The sequence below is a fragment of the Ovis canadensis genome, chromosome 17, assembly GCF_042477335.2.
Source record: "Ovis canadensis isolate MfBH-ARS-UI-01 breed Bighorn chromosome 17, ARS-UI_OviCan_v2, whole genome shotgun sequence".
Classification (NCBI taxonomy): Eukaryota; Metazoa; Chordata; class Mammalia; order Artiodactyla; family Bovidae; genus Ovis; species Ovis canadensis.
Genome location: NC_091261.1, coordinates 46,260,200 through 46,278,897, shown reverse-complemented (window position 1 = coordinate 46,278,897; position 18,698 = coordinate 46,260,200). Strand labels below are relative to the sequence as shown.

General features: G+C 38.6%; 1 protein-coding gene across 3 annotated transcripts in view; it reads right to left on the bottom strand.

Annotated features, from left to right (window-relative positions):
* Window positions 1-2,414: 2,414 nt before the first annotated feature.
* Window positions 2,415-18,698, bottom strand: part of TRPC3 (transient receptor potential cation channel subfamily C member 3) — a 74,758-nt gene continuing 58,474 nt past the window's right edge. For all 3 annotated transcript variants that reach the window (XM_069557477.1, XM_069557478.1, XM_069557479.1), the window contains exons 11-12: window positions 5,868-5,943; window positions 2,415-3,289 (exon numbers count right to left, since the gene is read on the bottom strand). In XM_069557477.1, coding sequence (XP_069413578.1) covers window positions 3,147-3,289; window positions 5,868-5,943 — 219 coding nt within the window. In that variant the 3' untranslated portion in view covers window positions 2,415-3,146. The remainder of the gene's footprint in view (window positions 3,290-5,867; window positions 5,944-18,698) is intronic.

The window sequence follows — 18,698 nt, the reverse complement described above, 5'->3', positions numbered from 1 at the left end:
TAGCCTTGACTAGACGGACCTTAGTGGGCAAAGGAATGTCTCTGCTTTTGAATATACTATCTAGGTTGGTCATAACTTTTCTTCCAAGGAGTAAGCATCTTTTAATTTCATGGCTTAACTATCCACTAATAGGGAAATAGAGCATCTGCTTTGTAGGCCATTATGCAACCATTGAAAGTGATAACAGGGAAGAAGCAGGACAGAAAATGGTAACAGGGAAGAACGTAAACAAAGATTTGGTCTCAGCTGGAGTCTGTGCGGTGCTGAGTGCTGTTCTCTTTGTGACTCCATGGACTGGAGCCCACCAGACACCTCTGTCCATGCAGATTCTCCAGGCAATAAAACTGGAGTGGGTTGCCATGCCCTCCTCCAGGGGATCTTCCCAACCCAGGGATCAAACCCAGGTCTCCCACGTCGCAGGTGGATTCTTTACTCTCTGAGCCACCAGGGAAGCCCTGCTGGAATCTAGCTGTAGCCTAATGCTTTCCAGAGTTCTGAAGTACAACTCACACCAAAAGAGTTGGCCCCACCTTGACACAAGAAAACAGCTTTTCATGTCTTCACAGAAGCTGGTTGGCTACTACCAGACCAGGACAAGGCTGCTTTCTTTCAGCCAATGGCAATTCCCTGGGGAACAGGATAGTTGGGCAGTATTAAGGAGCTGACACTCAGGATCTCAGAGACACATGCACTGGTCCATGAAAAGGGACATGGGCAGGGCATCCATGGTACCAATAGCTAGCATCTACCATGCCTTGGCATCACATCCTTCGCTTAACTCTCACCAAGGAAGTATAAAGAGAGGGCAAATGTGAAATATCAATAACATACTAATCTTACACACAATGTGGGGACCAGAGCCCCTGGGAAGATGACCCAAGAAGAGACCCAAAGGTAACAGACCACCAACATGGACACTTTTGCTTCCGTGTGACATAAATGTTTGTTACATATTATTTTCATGTTAGACTGTGATTATAATATAAGCTCCAGGAGGATGGGGATTTTTGTCTGCTATTTACACTTTCTCCCCCTTAAACATTATTATAACACCTATTAACAATCAATAAATACTGATTGAATAAATTAATTCTTAAACACTGAAAAAAATGCTAGTTTTACAGAAACACAGTAAATAAAGGAAAAACAACCTATGTTGAGAGTTCTAGAATTGTAAAACGCATGTATTAAAATATTAGATGTATGGACTCACGTGGCATAGATGACATGAGTTTTATCCTCACTCAAGACTCTAAGAATCCTAAACTAGCTGAATTTGACACTTTTACATTCAACATCTTTCCACCCTCAGTAAAAAACATTACTTAATATTCCACTCTGTAACTGTAGTCAAAAATATTCACAGTTGGAATTCTAAACAATTCTATATGTAAGACTGAAAGTGTTGCCTACAATGGAAACTTGATATCTTTACTGTTTTCATATAAAGTATAGTAACATATAGCAATGAAAAAATTCAGTATTTTATTCAGTTGAGGCATAACATAAAATACATAAAGTTTTTAAAATGTTTAAGACAAAATACTATTATCATAGCACAAAAGTTAATGAAATATCCTGCAATGGTAGCAAAAATGTATAAAGTTCTTTTCTTAATTTAATTAAGTCTCCAAAAGCAGAAATTAAAAAATAATCTTTAAAGAGCTTTATGTAGTTCCGTATAATGTTCATTTTTGTCTTCACATCTAGAAAGCCTTCCTGTGTGATGAGGTGACTGTTAAAATATTATATATTTATTTGGCTTTTAGAACCTATAAAACAATCTTTGAGCTATGACCATAATTTGTATTCTGGTATGATTTGATAGGAACAGATGGAAGAGAATCAGGACAGTAATGAGAGATTTAAACCTAGCTGGTAAAAAAAAAAAAAATACTTTGAGTATTTTATTGTCTATGAAGAGATGAGGGAGCTTACCAGCCTGTATCCCCTTTCCTAGTAGTCAAGAGGCCTCAATATTACCAGTGTTCAGCCCACTTATAAGTAAGTCAGATACCGATATATCACAATCTATTCAGTGTAGCAAGTGAATTGAAATGCCTTGATTAAAACAAAACAAAACAAAATGTCAATCAGCATAAGCAATAATGGCAAGAGATGTCTCAAAGGGAAATGAAACACACCTCGTGATTCTCGGCCATGCCTTTCCAGGTACACGACCATTGCTCCATTTCTTCCCATAGCATATCCTCCAAAACTCAGAGTGGAGCTATCAGGCAAGATATGAAGTCAGTTGTTTAGCATTAAATCATCAGAGCCAGGAATTAGGAGGTTATAACTAACAGCCCTGTATAACCCCCAACTTTAAAAAAAATTCACCTCTGCTGACTAAATTCACATTACTGAAAAACAACAAATGAAAATCTAAGACAGTAAGCAAACAGTATAGTAGATAACTTTAGAAAAACCTTTAATGTGTTGCTTTGAACAATTCTATGAAACAAATATGTACTGCAATTATATTTTCTATTAACCCATTATTTCATTATGAAATTCTTCATTCAGGGTTCAAAGGTTCTAGGAGTATCAGTGATGCCAAAAATCTAAGAAAATCTGACCAAGTCATAGCTGCTTGCAAAATTTTTTCAGTTTTTTTCAAAAAAAAAAAAAAAAGAATCTCTTCAGCATTTGGACAAGGGAAGGTATGCTACATAGTGATGGCCTTTTAATTTTTATTTTTATTTTATTGGCAGTTCAGTTGGTTTTGACAACATTTATTGAGCACCTACTATGTACCAGGCACAGTACTAGATGCTGGAAACATGAAGATGAATAAGACATGGTCCCTGTCCCCAAGGAGCCTACAGTCTCTTGGAGGCAAACCAGTAGTGCAAAGACAGAGTTTATTCTAAAACAGACCAAAAAAATGTCAGTAATGTAGTTCATTTGGGACCTTTAAATACAAGGGCATATCATCGTTTGTAATGTCAAGGCAAACAATTAAAATGATGACCATTTTCATGTGATAAAACAGTAAAATCATTAAGACCTAACTCTGAAAGATTCACATGATAAAGGTAGTTAATACTTAAAATTTACACCATAGGTTTTCAAGTATTTCATACTAAGAAATATTATTGCCCACAGTTGTGCTATAGTCAAAGCCATAATTCCAGGTTGCTGACTCATTCACATCTCAGCATGCTGGGGCTCAGTTTCTCACTGAGCTTATGAATTAGAATGGCTAATTCTTCAGTTGCTTGGCTCTTGTCCTCCAAAAGTTCATAACGAAGGCTGGAGATATCTTGCTTGATTTCCTTTAATTCACCTATAGTGTTTGTATTAAAAAGCATATGATTGGTCATTTGCTCTTTGGATTTAGGAAGAAAAAAAAAAAGGAGTGAAATTCATACAACATGAATACATTCATCTCATAATGTCTCCAACATAGTTATTTTGGATTTTTTTTCCTTTAAAATGTTTAAGAAATGCTTTGCCTTTAAAAATGCACTGACTTTGGAAAAAGCTATAACAGTAGTCCAACTGTGTTTTAAAAGTTTTTTGTCCTGGTTCAACCAATTTTTAACACAAGGTGATTTATCTGTTGGGGCTTCCCAGGTAGCAGATTTATCTGTTAACTAGTAATCTATAATCAGGATATAATCTATAATCAGGGTATCCCCTTTCTGTCTTCAGGGAGTTCCTTTGGTTCCCTGAGTGTTAAGAGTTGACACTTTTATAGATCATCTCCCATTGCTAGGCTCGAATGGAATCCTATTAAATTGAAACTTTACTAAAAATGAATCAATCTATTTATTAGGCAAATACTCACATGGAAGCAGTATATTTGAGGTCAAGTTTGAAGTAAGGGAAAGGAAGGAAAAAGAGTAAGTGTTTTTCTTAGGGAAGCCGATGGTAATGACTATGGAGTCAAGGACACAGTTTGTGTGGTACAAGCAATGGTGAAATTAAGAAGCTTAGATGTGATACCACTGGCAAGGTTTACACACACAGAAGACTATAGGAAACTTCTGGCTATTAAAACACAACTTTCCCCATAATTTAGCTTGGCAATATTTTGAGAATGTGTAGATTACAATTAAAAACTGGATTCTCTTGCAAAGAACTGAAATGTAGATAAGTCATTGACCTTGAAAAGTAACCTTTGGGGCATGAACTTATCTTGAATCCCAGAAATGATTCTTCAAATCATTGGCACTTTAACAGCATTTTATAATAGAATCACATGTAAAATATACCTTTCATGATATTTCCTGGTATCTTTATGATGCTTTAAAGTGTAATCCATACTCTTTGATTATATTTAAAAGACAGAACTTTTTAAGTAATCCTAACTCTTCTTCAAGAATACACACAAAATTTATTGATTCTTTTCATGGCAAAAAAAAAAAAGTGGAGGTGCTTTTCCTTTCACATATGGCAACAGAGAGGAAATAAACTGATCAAATTTGAAACCAAAAGTCTTCCGTGAAAGAAATGGATTCTCACACCATTTACTATCATAATTGGACCATAAGCTAGTGAGCTTCCTCTTGCCTTCCTACTACCATATCCTTCTTCCTTGTTTTTGAGTTATGGGAAGCCTACACACCAAGTGCTATATTTACCAATACAGGAAACATATTTATTAAATAAGGAGGTTACGTTATATGACACACTCTTTTAGTTAGAACTTCGCCCAAAACTCTAAATTCCCTTTAATTCATTAATTCTCATTAATTCATTTTCCTCTTTTGTGTAAAAGGACTTAGAAGATGAGTGCTTTTTTCTGAAGTTGTCATGGTGTTCCAATTCCCCACTTCACTTAATTTTTTTGTTGTTGTTGTTTTCAGGGAGGTTATGGCACAACTGATAAGGTTTCTGCTTTCTAAACTAAAACTCAATTTCAGTTCTGTCTCTGAGACTGTTTCTGGTGACCATGATTGGATTTTTTGCTGATTCCCAAACATACATTCTTAGATTTCTGTGCTACAAACACATATGGTATTGACTCAGATTTGCAAGGGATTTCTTGCATTAATCAAGTAATGGCTTCAGAGTTCATCAACAGTTTAGTTTAGCCCTTTCTTAAAAGTATAAATAGATCTAACAGCATCTCATTGGTGTTGAAAGTTGTAGCTTTCATTACTTTTTTTTTTTTTTAATTTTTGGCTGTGCTGGAAGGCATGCAGGATCTTAGTTCCTCAGCTATGATTGGAACACTTGCCCCCTTCAGGGAAGCAAGAAGTCCCAACCACAGAACCACCAGGGAATTCCCTGTAGTTTCCATTTTTAGGGTAACTTATTTTTCCCTGACTGATTTCTTTCCAACCATGGCCCTGTGGTTTGGCTTACATCCTAGCACTTGATGAAAGGTTTTATAGTCCAGACAGATGCGAAGCCTAGGATATACCTGGAAAATAGGTACGTTTAAGTAAGATGCCAAGAAGAAAAGTGAAAAGCAAAAGAGAAACACCATATGACAAAAATGGGTTACAGATTTCTTTCTGGACAACAAGTGAAAATTTTTCTGCAAAAATGTTTGAGCTAACTCTTATTTTACCTGCATCACTGGAAAAATGGTAACACTCAGCTCACTGAAACAGAACTGAAACTACAGACTACTCATGTTACAGGGAATAAAAACTCCCAGCAAGATGATACACTTTACACTCTAAGAATCAGTTAGAGCACTCTGTAGTGACAAATTGTCTCTGACTGACATTTTAAATAACTGTTTATTTTAAAAGATAGAACTTTAGAAATGAAACATAAGATTTTCCTATCAATCCTGGAAGAACTCAGTTAACCGAGACTGGATTTTTAAAAGTATCCTTCAATATGAAGTTTTCCACTGTTCATTAAATTAGTTGTAAAACGATGTTTTTTAAGTTTAAGATGCTTACCTTCATTAACTTCATCATTTTCTTTGTCTACTTGTGCTTTCAAAACATATCGCTTTATAAGTCTTTTCATTATTTGCTGTTGGGCCAAAAAAAAATTATATCACCAATGACACATATAAGTAATCTGAAATCTTATTTTCCAAAGAGCTTTACATACCAGTAAAGAATTCAGGGAAGAGAAACTGTACTAATGAAAGACTCACCCAGATTTCAGAACTTAATCCCTTTTCACCTGTACTGAGTTTTTCTGCATAATCCACAACACTCCCTTGTCCCACCCTTCACCTCCACCCCCTCACCACCAGCCACCCTACTGCAGGAATGCAAGAAGCTTTACAAGAAAAGCTGAGTTGAAAGACTTCAATTCATGATTTTCTTTCATCTAATGATTTGTCTATACAATATTATCATCTATAGACACTACCGTATTGTTTTAAAAATCTATAAACATATGCTCAATACAGAGAATTTGGAGAGTAAAGAGAACAAAAAATAAACAAAACTCATCAATTATTCCACCATCCAAAGATAATCACTGTTGTTATTTTAGTGCATGTTTTTCCAACATCTTTTTTTAATTTTGTATATAAACTAATTACTATATGTATTATGTTTTCTAAATACCACATATTGTTATGTTTTCCTTTCACAGCAATATATACTGCGAATATATTTCAAATTCAATAAATGCTCTTACAAGATAATTTCTTATGCATATGGAAAAAATTAAATTGGAGCCCTACTTCACAGAAGCACACAAAAGTGAATCCCATGTGCATCTTAAATATGAAAAGCAAAGCTTTTAAATCATTTAAAAGAAAGCACAGAAGAACATATTTATAAATTCAGTGCACAACTGGATGTTTCCAAACAAGATTAAAAATTCTAATGGAGTAGAAAAGATTGATAAACTCAACTTCATTACAATGAAAACTTCAGTTTATAAAGATACCAGAAAGAAAGAAAGCTACACACTGGGAGAAAATATTGATAATACTTACAACCTGTAAAGAATTTGGATCCAAGTTATACGAAGAGCTTTAATAAGAAAAACTCAAATAATCCAACAGGGAAATGGGCAAAAAACAAACAGGCACTTCACTGAAATGGAATTGTGAATGGTCAACAAGCACATGAAAACAATCTCAAAATGTCTTCTTTAGGGAAATACAAATTACAATTAAAAGAGATACAGGGGCGTGGGGGAAAGGAGAGTTGGATGAAGCAGTCAAATGGCACAAACTTCCAGTTATAACGTAAGTAAGTACTAGGTATGTATGCACATCACAATAATTAATGCTGCAGTACATTATATATGAAAGTTGGTAAGGGAGTAAATCTGAAGAGTTCTCATCCCAAGAAAAGACACTTTTTTTCTATTTCTTTAATTTTATATCTATCTGAGATCGTGGATGTTCACTGAACTTACTATGATAATCATTTGATTATGTACATAAGCCAAATCATTATGCTGCATACCTTAACCTTATACAGTGCTGTATGTCAATTATATCTCAATAAAGCCAGAAAAAGGAAAAACATGATACAATTTTATATCTAAAAAGGGAAAAATTAATAGATCTTACAATGCCAAGTGTTGGAAAGGATGTGGATCAATGGAACTTTTGTACTTTACTGGTATGAGTATAAGTAGGTCATTTTGAAAAAAAATTCAGCATTCTTTTTTTTGAAATACAGTTGATGTACAATATGCTACTAGCTTCAGGTGTACAATAAAGTGATTTAATATTGGTTATTAAAAAATGGTTCTCTTTCCCTGTGCCATACAACATATCTTGGCAGCTTATTTTATACATGATAGTTTGTACCTCTTAATCCCCTACCGATTTGTTATTATCTTTAAAAACTGAACACTTGCATATCCTTTTACCCAGAAAGTCCACTTCTTGGTACAGGGCCTAGAGAAACTCTGCACATGTGGACCAAGAGACAGACATAGACAAGGTTTATAGAAACCTTATCTGAGACACAGAAACCTGGAAACAATCCAAACAAATACCCAATAGACAAATCATGGTATATTACACAATGTAATGCCATTGTGCTCACCAATGAAATTAGTTAGTGAGATTAATGAACCAGAGCCACACACAACAGTACAGATGAATCTTAGAAGCATAAATGCTGAATACAAAATTTAAGTTACAGACTTCATTAAGTATGAAATTATTCTCATAAAGTTTACTCAATAACAAATCCACATAACGCATTTTTCACATAATAGGGCTTCCCTGGCGGCTCAGTGGCAAAGAGTTAAAGAATCCACCTGCTAATGCAGAGACTCGAGTTCGATCACTGGGTCACGAAGATTCCCCTGGAGAAGGAAATGGCAACTGACTCCAGTATTCTTACCTGGAAAATCCCATGGACAGAGGAGCCTGGCGGGCTACAGTCCATGGGGTCGCAAAGAATCAGACACAACTTAGCAACTAAACAACATATATGCAGTAAGCCTATATTTGAAAAGAAAACCAAAGCAAGAGGGTGAGAAACCCAAATTTCAGGATACTGATTACACCTTAGGTAGAGGCAAGGGTGTGGCCTCGGGAGGAGCAGCCGAGCCGATTCGGTTCTCTCTCTCTGGGAGGTGGTGGCTTCCTAGGTAAATGTATAGTTATACGTCATAACTGACTCTGTGTTGCACACGTTCTTGTGCATATCTCATAAATCACATTAAAAAGGTAATAAAGGAAAAATGTCTGAACTGAAATGCAGATATAGTGAGGGTGGCAAATATACCTCAGTTTTAAGACAGTAAAAATCATAAACTGATGTGCCCACTAGATGCCAAGGTCATGTTAAAAGGAGACATGCCGGATAATTCAAAATGTCTGTCTCAAACTGAGAAGGAATCCACGCTATCAAGAAGGAAAAGCCCATTTCATCAGTCATAAAATATACATAAAATGAGTTGAGTTGTGTGGAATCGGAACCTCAGGACAGACTCACGGCTGGGTGGATCTCAGCCAGGACTCATTCATTCACTCACCAAATATTTAGCTCTGTGCCAGGTACCAGGTGGCAAGAATACACAGAAGAACTATACAAAAAAGATCATCATGACCACATAACTACGATGGTGTGATCACACTCACCGAGAGCCAGACAGCTCATCCTGGAGTATGAAGTCAATTGGGCCTTTGTTCATCACTACAAACAAAGCTAGTGGAGATGATGGAATTCCAGTTGAGACATTTCAAATCCTAAAAGATGATGCTGTGAAACTGTTGCACTCAATATGCCAGCAAATTTGGAAAACTCAGCAGTGGCCACAGGACTGCAAAATGTCAGTTTTCATTCCAATCCCAAAGAAAGGCAATGCCAAAGAATGTCCAAACTACTGCACAACTGCACTCACCTCACACACTAGCAAAGTAATGCTCAAAATTTTCCAAGCCAGGCTTCAACAGTACGTGAACCATGAACTTCCAGATTTCAAGCAGGATTTAGAAAAGGCAGAGGAATCAGAGATTAAATTGCCAACATCCATTGCATCATCAAAAAAGCAAGAGAGTTACAGAAAAAACATCTACTTCTGCTTTATTGACTATGCCAAAGCCTTTCACTGTGTATCACAAAAAACTGTAGAAAATTCTTAAAGAAATGGGAATACCAGACCACCTGACCTGCCTCCTGAGAAATCTGTACTCAGGTCAAGAAGAAACAATGAGAACTGGACATGGAACAAGAGACTGGTTCCAAATTGGGAAAGGAGTACGTCAAGGCTGTATGTTGTCACCCTACTTATTTAACTTATATGCAGGATATATCATGCAAAATGCCAGGCTGGATGGAGCACAAGCTGAAATCAAGATTGCCAGGAAAAGTATCAATAACCTCAGGTACACAGATGACCCCATCCTTATGGCAGAAAGTGAAGAAGCACTAAAAAGTCTCTTGATGAAAGTGAAAGAGGAGAGTGAAAAAGTTGGCTTAAACTCAACATTCAGAAAACTAAGATCAAGGCATCCGGTCCCATCACTTCATGGCAAATAGATGGGGAAACAATGAAAACAGTGACAGACTTTATTTTGGGGGGCTCCAAAACTGCTGCAGATTGTGACTGCAGCCATGAAATGAAAAGACACTTGCTCCTTGGAAGAAAAGCTATGACCTACCTAGACAGCATATTAATAAACAGAGACATTACTTTGCCAACAAAGGTCCATCTAATCGAAGATACAGTTTTTACAGTAGTCATGTACAGATGTGAGAGTTGGACTATAAAGAAAGCTGAGTGCCGAAGAATTGATGCTTTTGAACTGTGGTGTTGGAGAAGATTCTTGAGAGTCCCTTGGACTGTAAGGAGACCCAATCAGTCCATTCTAAAGGAGGTCAGTCCTGAATATTCATTGGAAGGATTGATGTTGAAGCTGAAACTACAATATTTTGGCCACCTGATGCAAAGAACTGGCTCATTTGAAAAGACCCTGATGTTGGGAAAGACTGAAGGCAGGAGAAGGGGACAACAGAGGATGAGATGGTTGGATGGCATCACTGACTCAATGGAGGTGAGTTTGATTAAGCTCCAGGAGTTTGTGATGGCCAGGGAAGCCTGGCATGCTGCATTCCATGGGGTTGCAAAGAGTTGGACATGACTGTGCAAATGAACTGAACTGTGTTTGGTGCCATACTAGACACTGCAGCTGCAACAGGGAACATAATCACTGCTCCAATGAAACTTCACCAGAATTCACTATGATGCCTCAACGTATCAGGGATGTGATTCAGTTTAGGGGACAATGTAGGCATAGACTTATAAAAAGAAAAAACAAATGTTTATCAGTTCAAAGCAGCTTCAAAGGCAGTAATACAAATCAGTGGGAAAGAAAAGACTACTCAGCAAATAGCTCTGGGACAATAGATCATCCTTACAGGGAAGTTAAAAAGATAAGCCATAAGGAAAAGGTTGATAAATCTAACCATATCAAGACAGTTTATAATTTTCATACAAGGAAGGATACCAGATAACATGTCATCTTATGTCAAATGGGATTTTTCCTGTTGTTCTAGAATTGCTGATAAACCCAAAACTGATGACAAAGGATGATAAGTACCCCACGGTCTAAGACCATGTTGCCACCTGCAGTTGGAGCCAGCTACCTCCCCTCAGAGAATCTCTAGACCAGTTCCAAACCTACCAACTTGCCTGGACTTGAATGTGTTTGAATTATTTACAAGCTACGGAATCTTGGTGACAATCTGTGTAGTGGAAATGTTAGAATATCTTATAAAAGGCAATAAAAGTAAATTACATAGAAGGTGCTCAATTAATATAACTATTATTCCTTATTAGCATTTATGCTTCTTTTACAAAGTCTTTATTAACCAATAAATAATGCTGGGACTGCAGGCAAGGATCATGAAACTTCTGAGCAATATGTAAAAGTATCATTTAAAATATTATCTCTACTAGATTTCCAATGGAGCCTTTAATCAAAGCTAGTATCAAAAATTAAATTGGTCATTAACTGAATCATCTTCTTTCCCTTTTGGTTAAATTGCTAACTAATGCAAGGGAAGTCTATAAATTAACTTCCATATTCCACAGGCCTCCTGGAATTACCCATATATCGCTGTATGAGGCTGTGAGTCACTCTTTAAGGGAGACATTGTAACTTTATTCAGTGGACCATGGATATTCTCTGTCCAGGGTATGGAAAGTTTGGTGGTAGTTACCTCAAACATTATCTCCTGCAAACAAATTTAAGTTCATTTCTCAGACCTCCATTAAGACTGGAAGAAGGAATGAGATTTGGATGGTTGGATATTTGCTATGCCTTGCCTTTCCAAAAGGCATCAAAGCTTTTCCTTTTATTTGCTTATTTTTTTACTAATTCAAGTTCAATTACAATTGGTGGGACTTTCCTGGTGCTCCTGTGGTTTGGAATTCACCTTCCAATACTGGGACATGGGTCTGATCCCTGGTTGGGGAACTAAGATCCCACACACCTTGGAGCAACTGAGTCCACGTGCCGCAACTACTGAGCCTGTGTGCCACAACTAGAGAGTCTGTGTGCCACAACGAAAGATCCCATATGCTGAAACTAAGACCTGATGCAGCCAAATAAATATTTAAAAAGTCAACTAACAATTGTTAAGTACTCTATCAGACATCTTTACGTTCATCTTCTCATTTACTCCTAGAGAGAAGCCAAAATTGATTGGTATCAGCCAAAACTGATTGACATCCATGCATGTGTCTGTATGCATAGATCCATACATGTATAAAGTATGAATATAAAGTAACAAGACAGGTTTGGACAAACACAAAGAACCTGGAAGTAGAGAGCAGCATTTAGGGGAGGGAAGTGAAGTGAAGTCACTCAGTTGTGTTCAACTCTTTGCGACCCCATAGACTGTCGCCTACCAGGTTCCTCTGTCCATGGGATTTTCCAGGCAAGAGTACTGGAGTGGGTTGCCATTTCCTTCTCCAGAGGATCTTCCCGACCCAGGGATCGAACCCGGGTCTCCCACATTGTAGGCAGACGCTTTACCGTCTGAGCCACCAGGGAAGGGGGAGGGAAAGGACCTTGTAAATCATGTGTTTTTCATTTGTCATACCACTTATTGTGACATACCCTGACATACCATTGTGCAGCCTCTGAATAAATCACAGCGTCTGTGATTCAGACCCTGCTACTTTTTCCAGACAGCTGGTTTAGTCTATTTTGGGACAACTGTAGCTGTTAAAAAATTCCTTTGTATTGAGCCAAAAATCTGCTTCACTGTACTTTCTTAACTACTGGTCCAAGTTTTGTTCTTTGGAGAAACGGAGAGCAGATCTGCGTCTTCTTCTACTTAATCAACTGTCACTTCCTCTGCATTTCCCTGGGTCCCCATACCATTTTATTTATGTCTCACCTATACCATGTGGCCATATCCCAGGGCTGTGTGAAGGTCCATCTACTTTTTTCTTTCCTTCCCTTCCTCTCCATCTCTGTGCTGCCCTTCCATTCCAGTGGAGAGATCGCTGAAGCCATGGTTCATATATCTCTATAGTCTTAAAACTTAGGACCATGCATAACAGAGGATATCTTGAATGTGCCATGAAGCTTAAAATGAGTGCCCCTTTGTGCCATGTGCTTCCAGTAAAAATCAAGCCCTCATGGATCAGACCGTAGACAAGCATGCAGAGTAAAAACAGCCTAACACTCTCTGGGCCAAGGCTGTTCCCAAGCCAAAGAGGGCTGGGAAAGCAGAACTGCCACAGAAGAGAGTGGAGAGAAGTCACAAGAGCCTACAGCCCAGCTCTTGCGGCAGAGTCTTAAAATATACTCCCATTTCTCAAAGTCAAATTAGAATAGCTAAGTACTTTTAACTTGAATAGCACAGGTATTCATGAGAAGAATTTAATTATAGCTCTCTCTCTAAATCTTTATGTTCTGGAGCTGGAGCTGAAGCTAAAGCTCCAATACTTGGGCCACCTGATGTGAAGAGCCAACTCATTGGAAAAGACCCTGACGCTAGGAAAGATTGAAGGCAGGAGGAGAGGGGGGCAACAGAGGATGAGATGGTTGGATGGTACCACTGACTCACTGGACATGAGTTTGAGCAAGCTCAAGGAGATGGTGAAGGACAGGGAAGCCTGGTGTGGCGCAGTCCATGGGGGTCACAAGGAGTTGGACATGACTTAGTGACTGAACAACAACAAGCCCTCCAAGTCTCTATGCTCTCCAGAAAAATCATTCCCAGTTTCACAAAAAATTGCTTTATATACATAAAAAATTCCAGCAGGCTATTAATAATTAATGTTAATATAAATAATACTGTCCTTGATCAGGGCATTTTTAAACATTTCCTTTGCTGCCCCTTGAGACACATCTGAATGTGAATGCGTTTTTGTAGTAATTGTCTTGGAGAAGAAACATTCATTCGAATGTAAAACATGTAAGGTGATGACCTGACTGGTGATGGTCACATGTTTTTTTGAGGGTGGCTGTGACTATTTTTATTTGTTTATTCTTGGTTACACTGTCTTTGCTGCTGCCTGCAGGCTTTCTCTCCTTCTGGTGAGTGGGCTTCTCATTGCAGTGGCTTCTCGTTATGAAGCACGGCCTTAGGGGCATGGGTCTCAGAAGTTGTGGCACACAGGCTAAGCTGCTCCATGGAATCTTCCCGGACCTGGGGTTGAACCCACGTCCCCTTCATTGGCAGGCGGATTCTTATCTGGCTGTGACTATTTTTTAAAAAATGTGAAGTCAGATGGCACTGAGCTTTGTTAATACGGTGCGATTAGCTGAGTTCCGTAATGAGAAAGTAACAAAGCATTTCTGTGTATCTTATAAACTAATTATAAAAATAAATTTTAGAGGTATTTCAAAAATATTCTAATCTGTGATAGAATGACTAGAATTCAGTTCAGTTCAGTCACTCAGTCGTGTCCGACTCTTTGAGACCCCATGAATCACAGCACGCCAGGCCTCCCTGTCCCTCACCAACTCCCAGAGTTCACCCAAACCCAAGTCCATCGAGTTGGTGATGCCATCCAGCCATCTCATCCTCGGTTGTCCCCTTCTCCTCCTGCCCCCAATCCCTCCCAGCATCAGAGTCTTTTCCAATGAGTCAACTCTTCGCATGAGGTGGCCAAAGTACTGGAGTTTCAGCTTTAGCATCATTCCTTCCAAAGAAATCCCAGGACTGATCTCCTTTAGAATGGACTGGTTGGATCTCCTTGCAGTCCAAGGGACTCTCAAGAGTCTTCTCCAACACCACAGTTCAAAAGCATCAATTGTTTGGCACTCAGCCTTGAACAATATGACTAGAATTAGTGTATTCTAAAAGTCACCCTTTTGAAGGAAAACTCCCCATTTAGCAGATTAAGATCTGGAATTTCCTTAAGGTGAGTCGTATAATCACACTACATGAAACAAAAATTCCTGGTGAAACAAATACACTAGTTATTATCACTCAAGGAGTTCTTAACAGGTAGACTTTATTCTAAATATAGTCAAGACATTTATATGAAGCTTGGTATGTATATAGCTAAGTGAGATCTCTTCCCTTAGTTTCTCTTTTTTCTACTATCACTTTTGGGGAGCTACAGAAGATTATACCACAGGCAGAGGGAATTCACCTCCGTAGAAAATACAAAAGGTACAGGATTCTGGAGTCTCCAGGGATTTAGCAAGAATCATTTCCCATAAAAGCACAGCAATTTTCAATGTGACAATAAACTCAGACATTTCTCCACTTATAATCACTCAAAAGCTATAAGCAAAACAGGAAACAGAAACACTAACTCCTTCATTAATGAGACTCAGAGGAACCCATTTTTTTTTAGAAAGGTTATGTAAAGGTCAAATGGGGATGTGGAGGCATGCCAAGAGCAGACATTCGTGGCTGAAGACTTCCCCTGACCTTTGATACCAAGTCTTCCAGAAGCTTAGAATATAGGGCTAAAAGGAAAACTGTAAAGAAAAGTTGTATTTGCTAGAAGTACTTTGTCAGTGAGGTGGAGAGTCTGCCATGTGAACAATCATTCAGTGCTATTCTCGACAAGGGAAAATAAAGAATAAATTGAACTCACATACACAACCGTGTGTGTCCATGTGTGCTAAGTTGCATCTGACTCTTTGCAACCACATGAACTGTAAGCCCATCAGGCTCCTCTGTTCATGGGATTCACCAGGCAAGAATAATGGAGTGGGTTGCCATGCTCTTCTCCAGAGGATCCTCCTGACCCAGGGATCAAACCCGCGTCTCTTATGTCTACCTGCATTGGCAGGTGGGTTCTTCACCATCAGCACCACCTGGGAAGCCCCACACGATCCTGTACCTAAAGGCAAATGCCTATTAGCTTGGGATGGGGTCCTGGAATTCTCTGACCCCACTCCAACTTCCTGAAAGCAGTTGGTCTGGGAGGAACTTACTTCATTCAAGACTGAGTAATAGTAAGAAATCTACAGAATCTCTGTACTAAGACAGTCCAAGAAAAAGGATAAAACAAACAGCAAATAAAGAACACACACTAGAAAGTGTGAAAGAAGAGATGAAAACATATAATGTCCTTACTAACATATAATCTTTTAAAACTAGGAGCTGATCCTGTCTTGAACCAAGAGCACAAGGAAAATACAGTCAGCCAAAGGAGGAAATGATATTTTTAAGTTTGAAAATCTCAGGAAGAAGAGGAAGAAAACATTAAAATCATCACAGAAATAAAAGACATATTTGAAGCAGTGCATATGAAGATAGACAGGAATAAAAGACAGGATGAGAAAAAAGGAGCCAAAGGGAGAAATGGATAAAAAAAATTTCAAAAGGCATAGAGGAAAAGAGATGCTGCAGGCTTCTGATTGGTCTCTTTGAAGAGACTCAAATAATGGAATGTAAAAAATATTTCAAAATATAGTTCAAGGAAATTATTTAGAAATAAAAGGCATGTACTTGAATGTACAGACTAAAAAGACATACTCCATGCCAGAAAAAATGCATACAGATCCAATCTACGGAACAATCAAGTTGTTGGATTTAAAAGGTAAAGAAAATGTGGGCATTCATATCAAAATCTCAGGTCAAAGGAAGAAGCATATGAGAAAAACCATCAGGTTGCCTTCAGATTTTCCATACCAACATTCCATTCTCAGAGCAGCAGAGCAACGTAGATAAATACATAGAGAAAATAAAGTCATTATCAAAGAACTTCACAGCTGGTCAATACGAATATACAGAAAGTAGAAAATAGTTTAGGACATGAAATAACTCGGAGAACATAGTTCCCATGAGTTCTTTTTGAAGAAACTGGTGGAAGACAAATGACCTGACAAAGAGATGAACGGAAAATTAAGGCTAAAAGACAACTGGGGAGTACTGACTCTGTTTAACTAAAGGACTAAAACTTAGGCAAATGGGGATTACAATCCTACAAGGTAGTGGAAAGGATCAGAAAATATCCACCTCCCCCCTCCAGGTATATCACTGGAACATAAGAACTTTTTGAGCTGAAGGCAATTAAGAAGCAAAAACACAGAAAGAGCTCTCTGCCTTCCTCCCATCTGCTCAAGCTGCTGCTGCTGCTAAGTCGATTCAGTCGTGTCCGATTCTGTGCGACCCCATAGACAGCAGCCCACCAGGCTCCTCTGTCCCTGGGATTCTCCAGGCAAGAATACTGGAGTGGGCTGCCAAAGAGCAGGACATAAATTTCCCTTCATGAAGGTCTTCCCCATCCCGCCTCTTTCCCATACCAAGAGGAAGAGAACAACCATCATCACTAGCAACAGACAGGTAGCTCAGAGATGGGTCTGCACAAACACAAACCTCACTCTTCCGTTAATCTCCCCACATATTTACCTTCCCATAATTTACCACCCCTGGGAGCACAAATCTCTCTTCGTCTCGTCACCTCTCCACAAATTCATTGCCCCTTTTAGGATGGTATCTAAGTCCCAAATTCTAACTACCCCTTTGAGTTATTCAAAACTGAGTTCTCCCATGTGTTGGCATTTTGAACACATAAATAAAACTATCTTTTTTTCTCCTGTAAACCTGCCTTTTGTCAGTTTAATTCACAGGCCCCAACTACTGAATCTAATGGGGAGAGGAAAGATTTTATGCCCTACCCGTGCAATTCTAATATTTAAGTAGCAAAAGCTGGGAGGAGGAGGGGGGAAATGGTGAAAGATAAACACACTGATTTTTTTCATATTTTACCTTGAAATTTATAAACCAAGCAAACAGATACAGGTATGTGCACAGCACCAAGACAAATAATATAATTCATTTCAGCAGAGACTGCCAATTCTCTTCCCTTGATTTTTAGCTCAGTACATGGAGACTAGGAATTAAGACTCATTTCCCAGCTTCTACTGCAGATATGTTGTTTGAGTAACTTTACTGAATCTCCTTAGAGGATCGAGGCATCTTTCTTCTCTATCATTGTCTGACTATATTTTGAAATGCAGAAATAATAGTCAGAGCTCTGGTAGCTTTCTTGGACCACAGATCATGTTCAACTGAAAGCCAATCATGACAGGGTAACATGACAGAAACAGCCTGGGTCTGTGACAGTGGCAGACAGATAGCAGCCCTGGAAGGGCCACCTCCGGAGTTCTTGAATAGAAGAGGGAAACACATTTCTATGTTCTTTTAGCTTATGCAGTGGTCGGTATTTGGTGGTTTTCTGTGATTTGCACCAGCTAAAATTGCACTCATCTCACATGCTAGCAAAGTAATACTCAAAATAGGCTTCAGCAATACGTGAACCGTGAACTTCCTGATGTTCAAGCTGGTTTTCGAAAAGGCAGAGGAACCAGAGATCAAATTGCCAACATCCACTGGATCGTGGAAAAAGCAAGAGAGTTCCAGGAAAACATCTATGTCTGCTTTATCGACTATGCCAAAGCCTTTGACTGTGTGGATCACAATCAACTGCGGAAAATTCTGAAAGAGATGGCAATACCAGACCACCTAACCTGCCTCTTGAGAAATCTGTATGCAGGTCAGGAAGCAACAGTTAGAACTGGACATGGAACAACAGACTGGTTCCAAATAGGAAAAGGAGTACATCAAGGCTGTATATTGTCACCCTGCTTATTTAACTTACATGCAGAGTACATCATGAGAAACGCTGGACTGGAAGAAACACAAGCTGGAATCAAGATTGCCGGGAGAAATATCAATAACCTCAGGTATGCAGATGACACCACACTTATGGCAGAAAGTGAAGAGGAGCTAAAAAGCCTCTTGATGAAAGTGAAAGAGGAGAGTGAAAAAGTTGGCTTAAAGCTCAACATTCAGAAAACGAAGATCATGGCATCCGGTCCCATCACTCCATGGGAAATAGATGGGGAAACAGTGGAAACAGTGTCA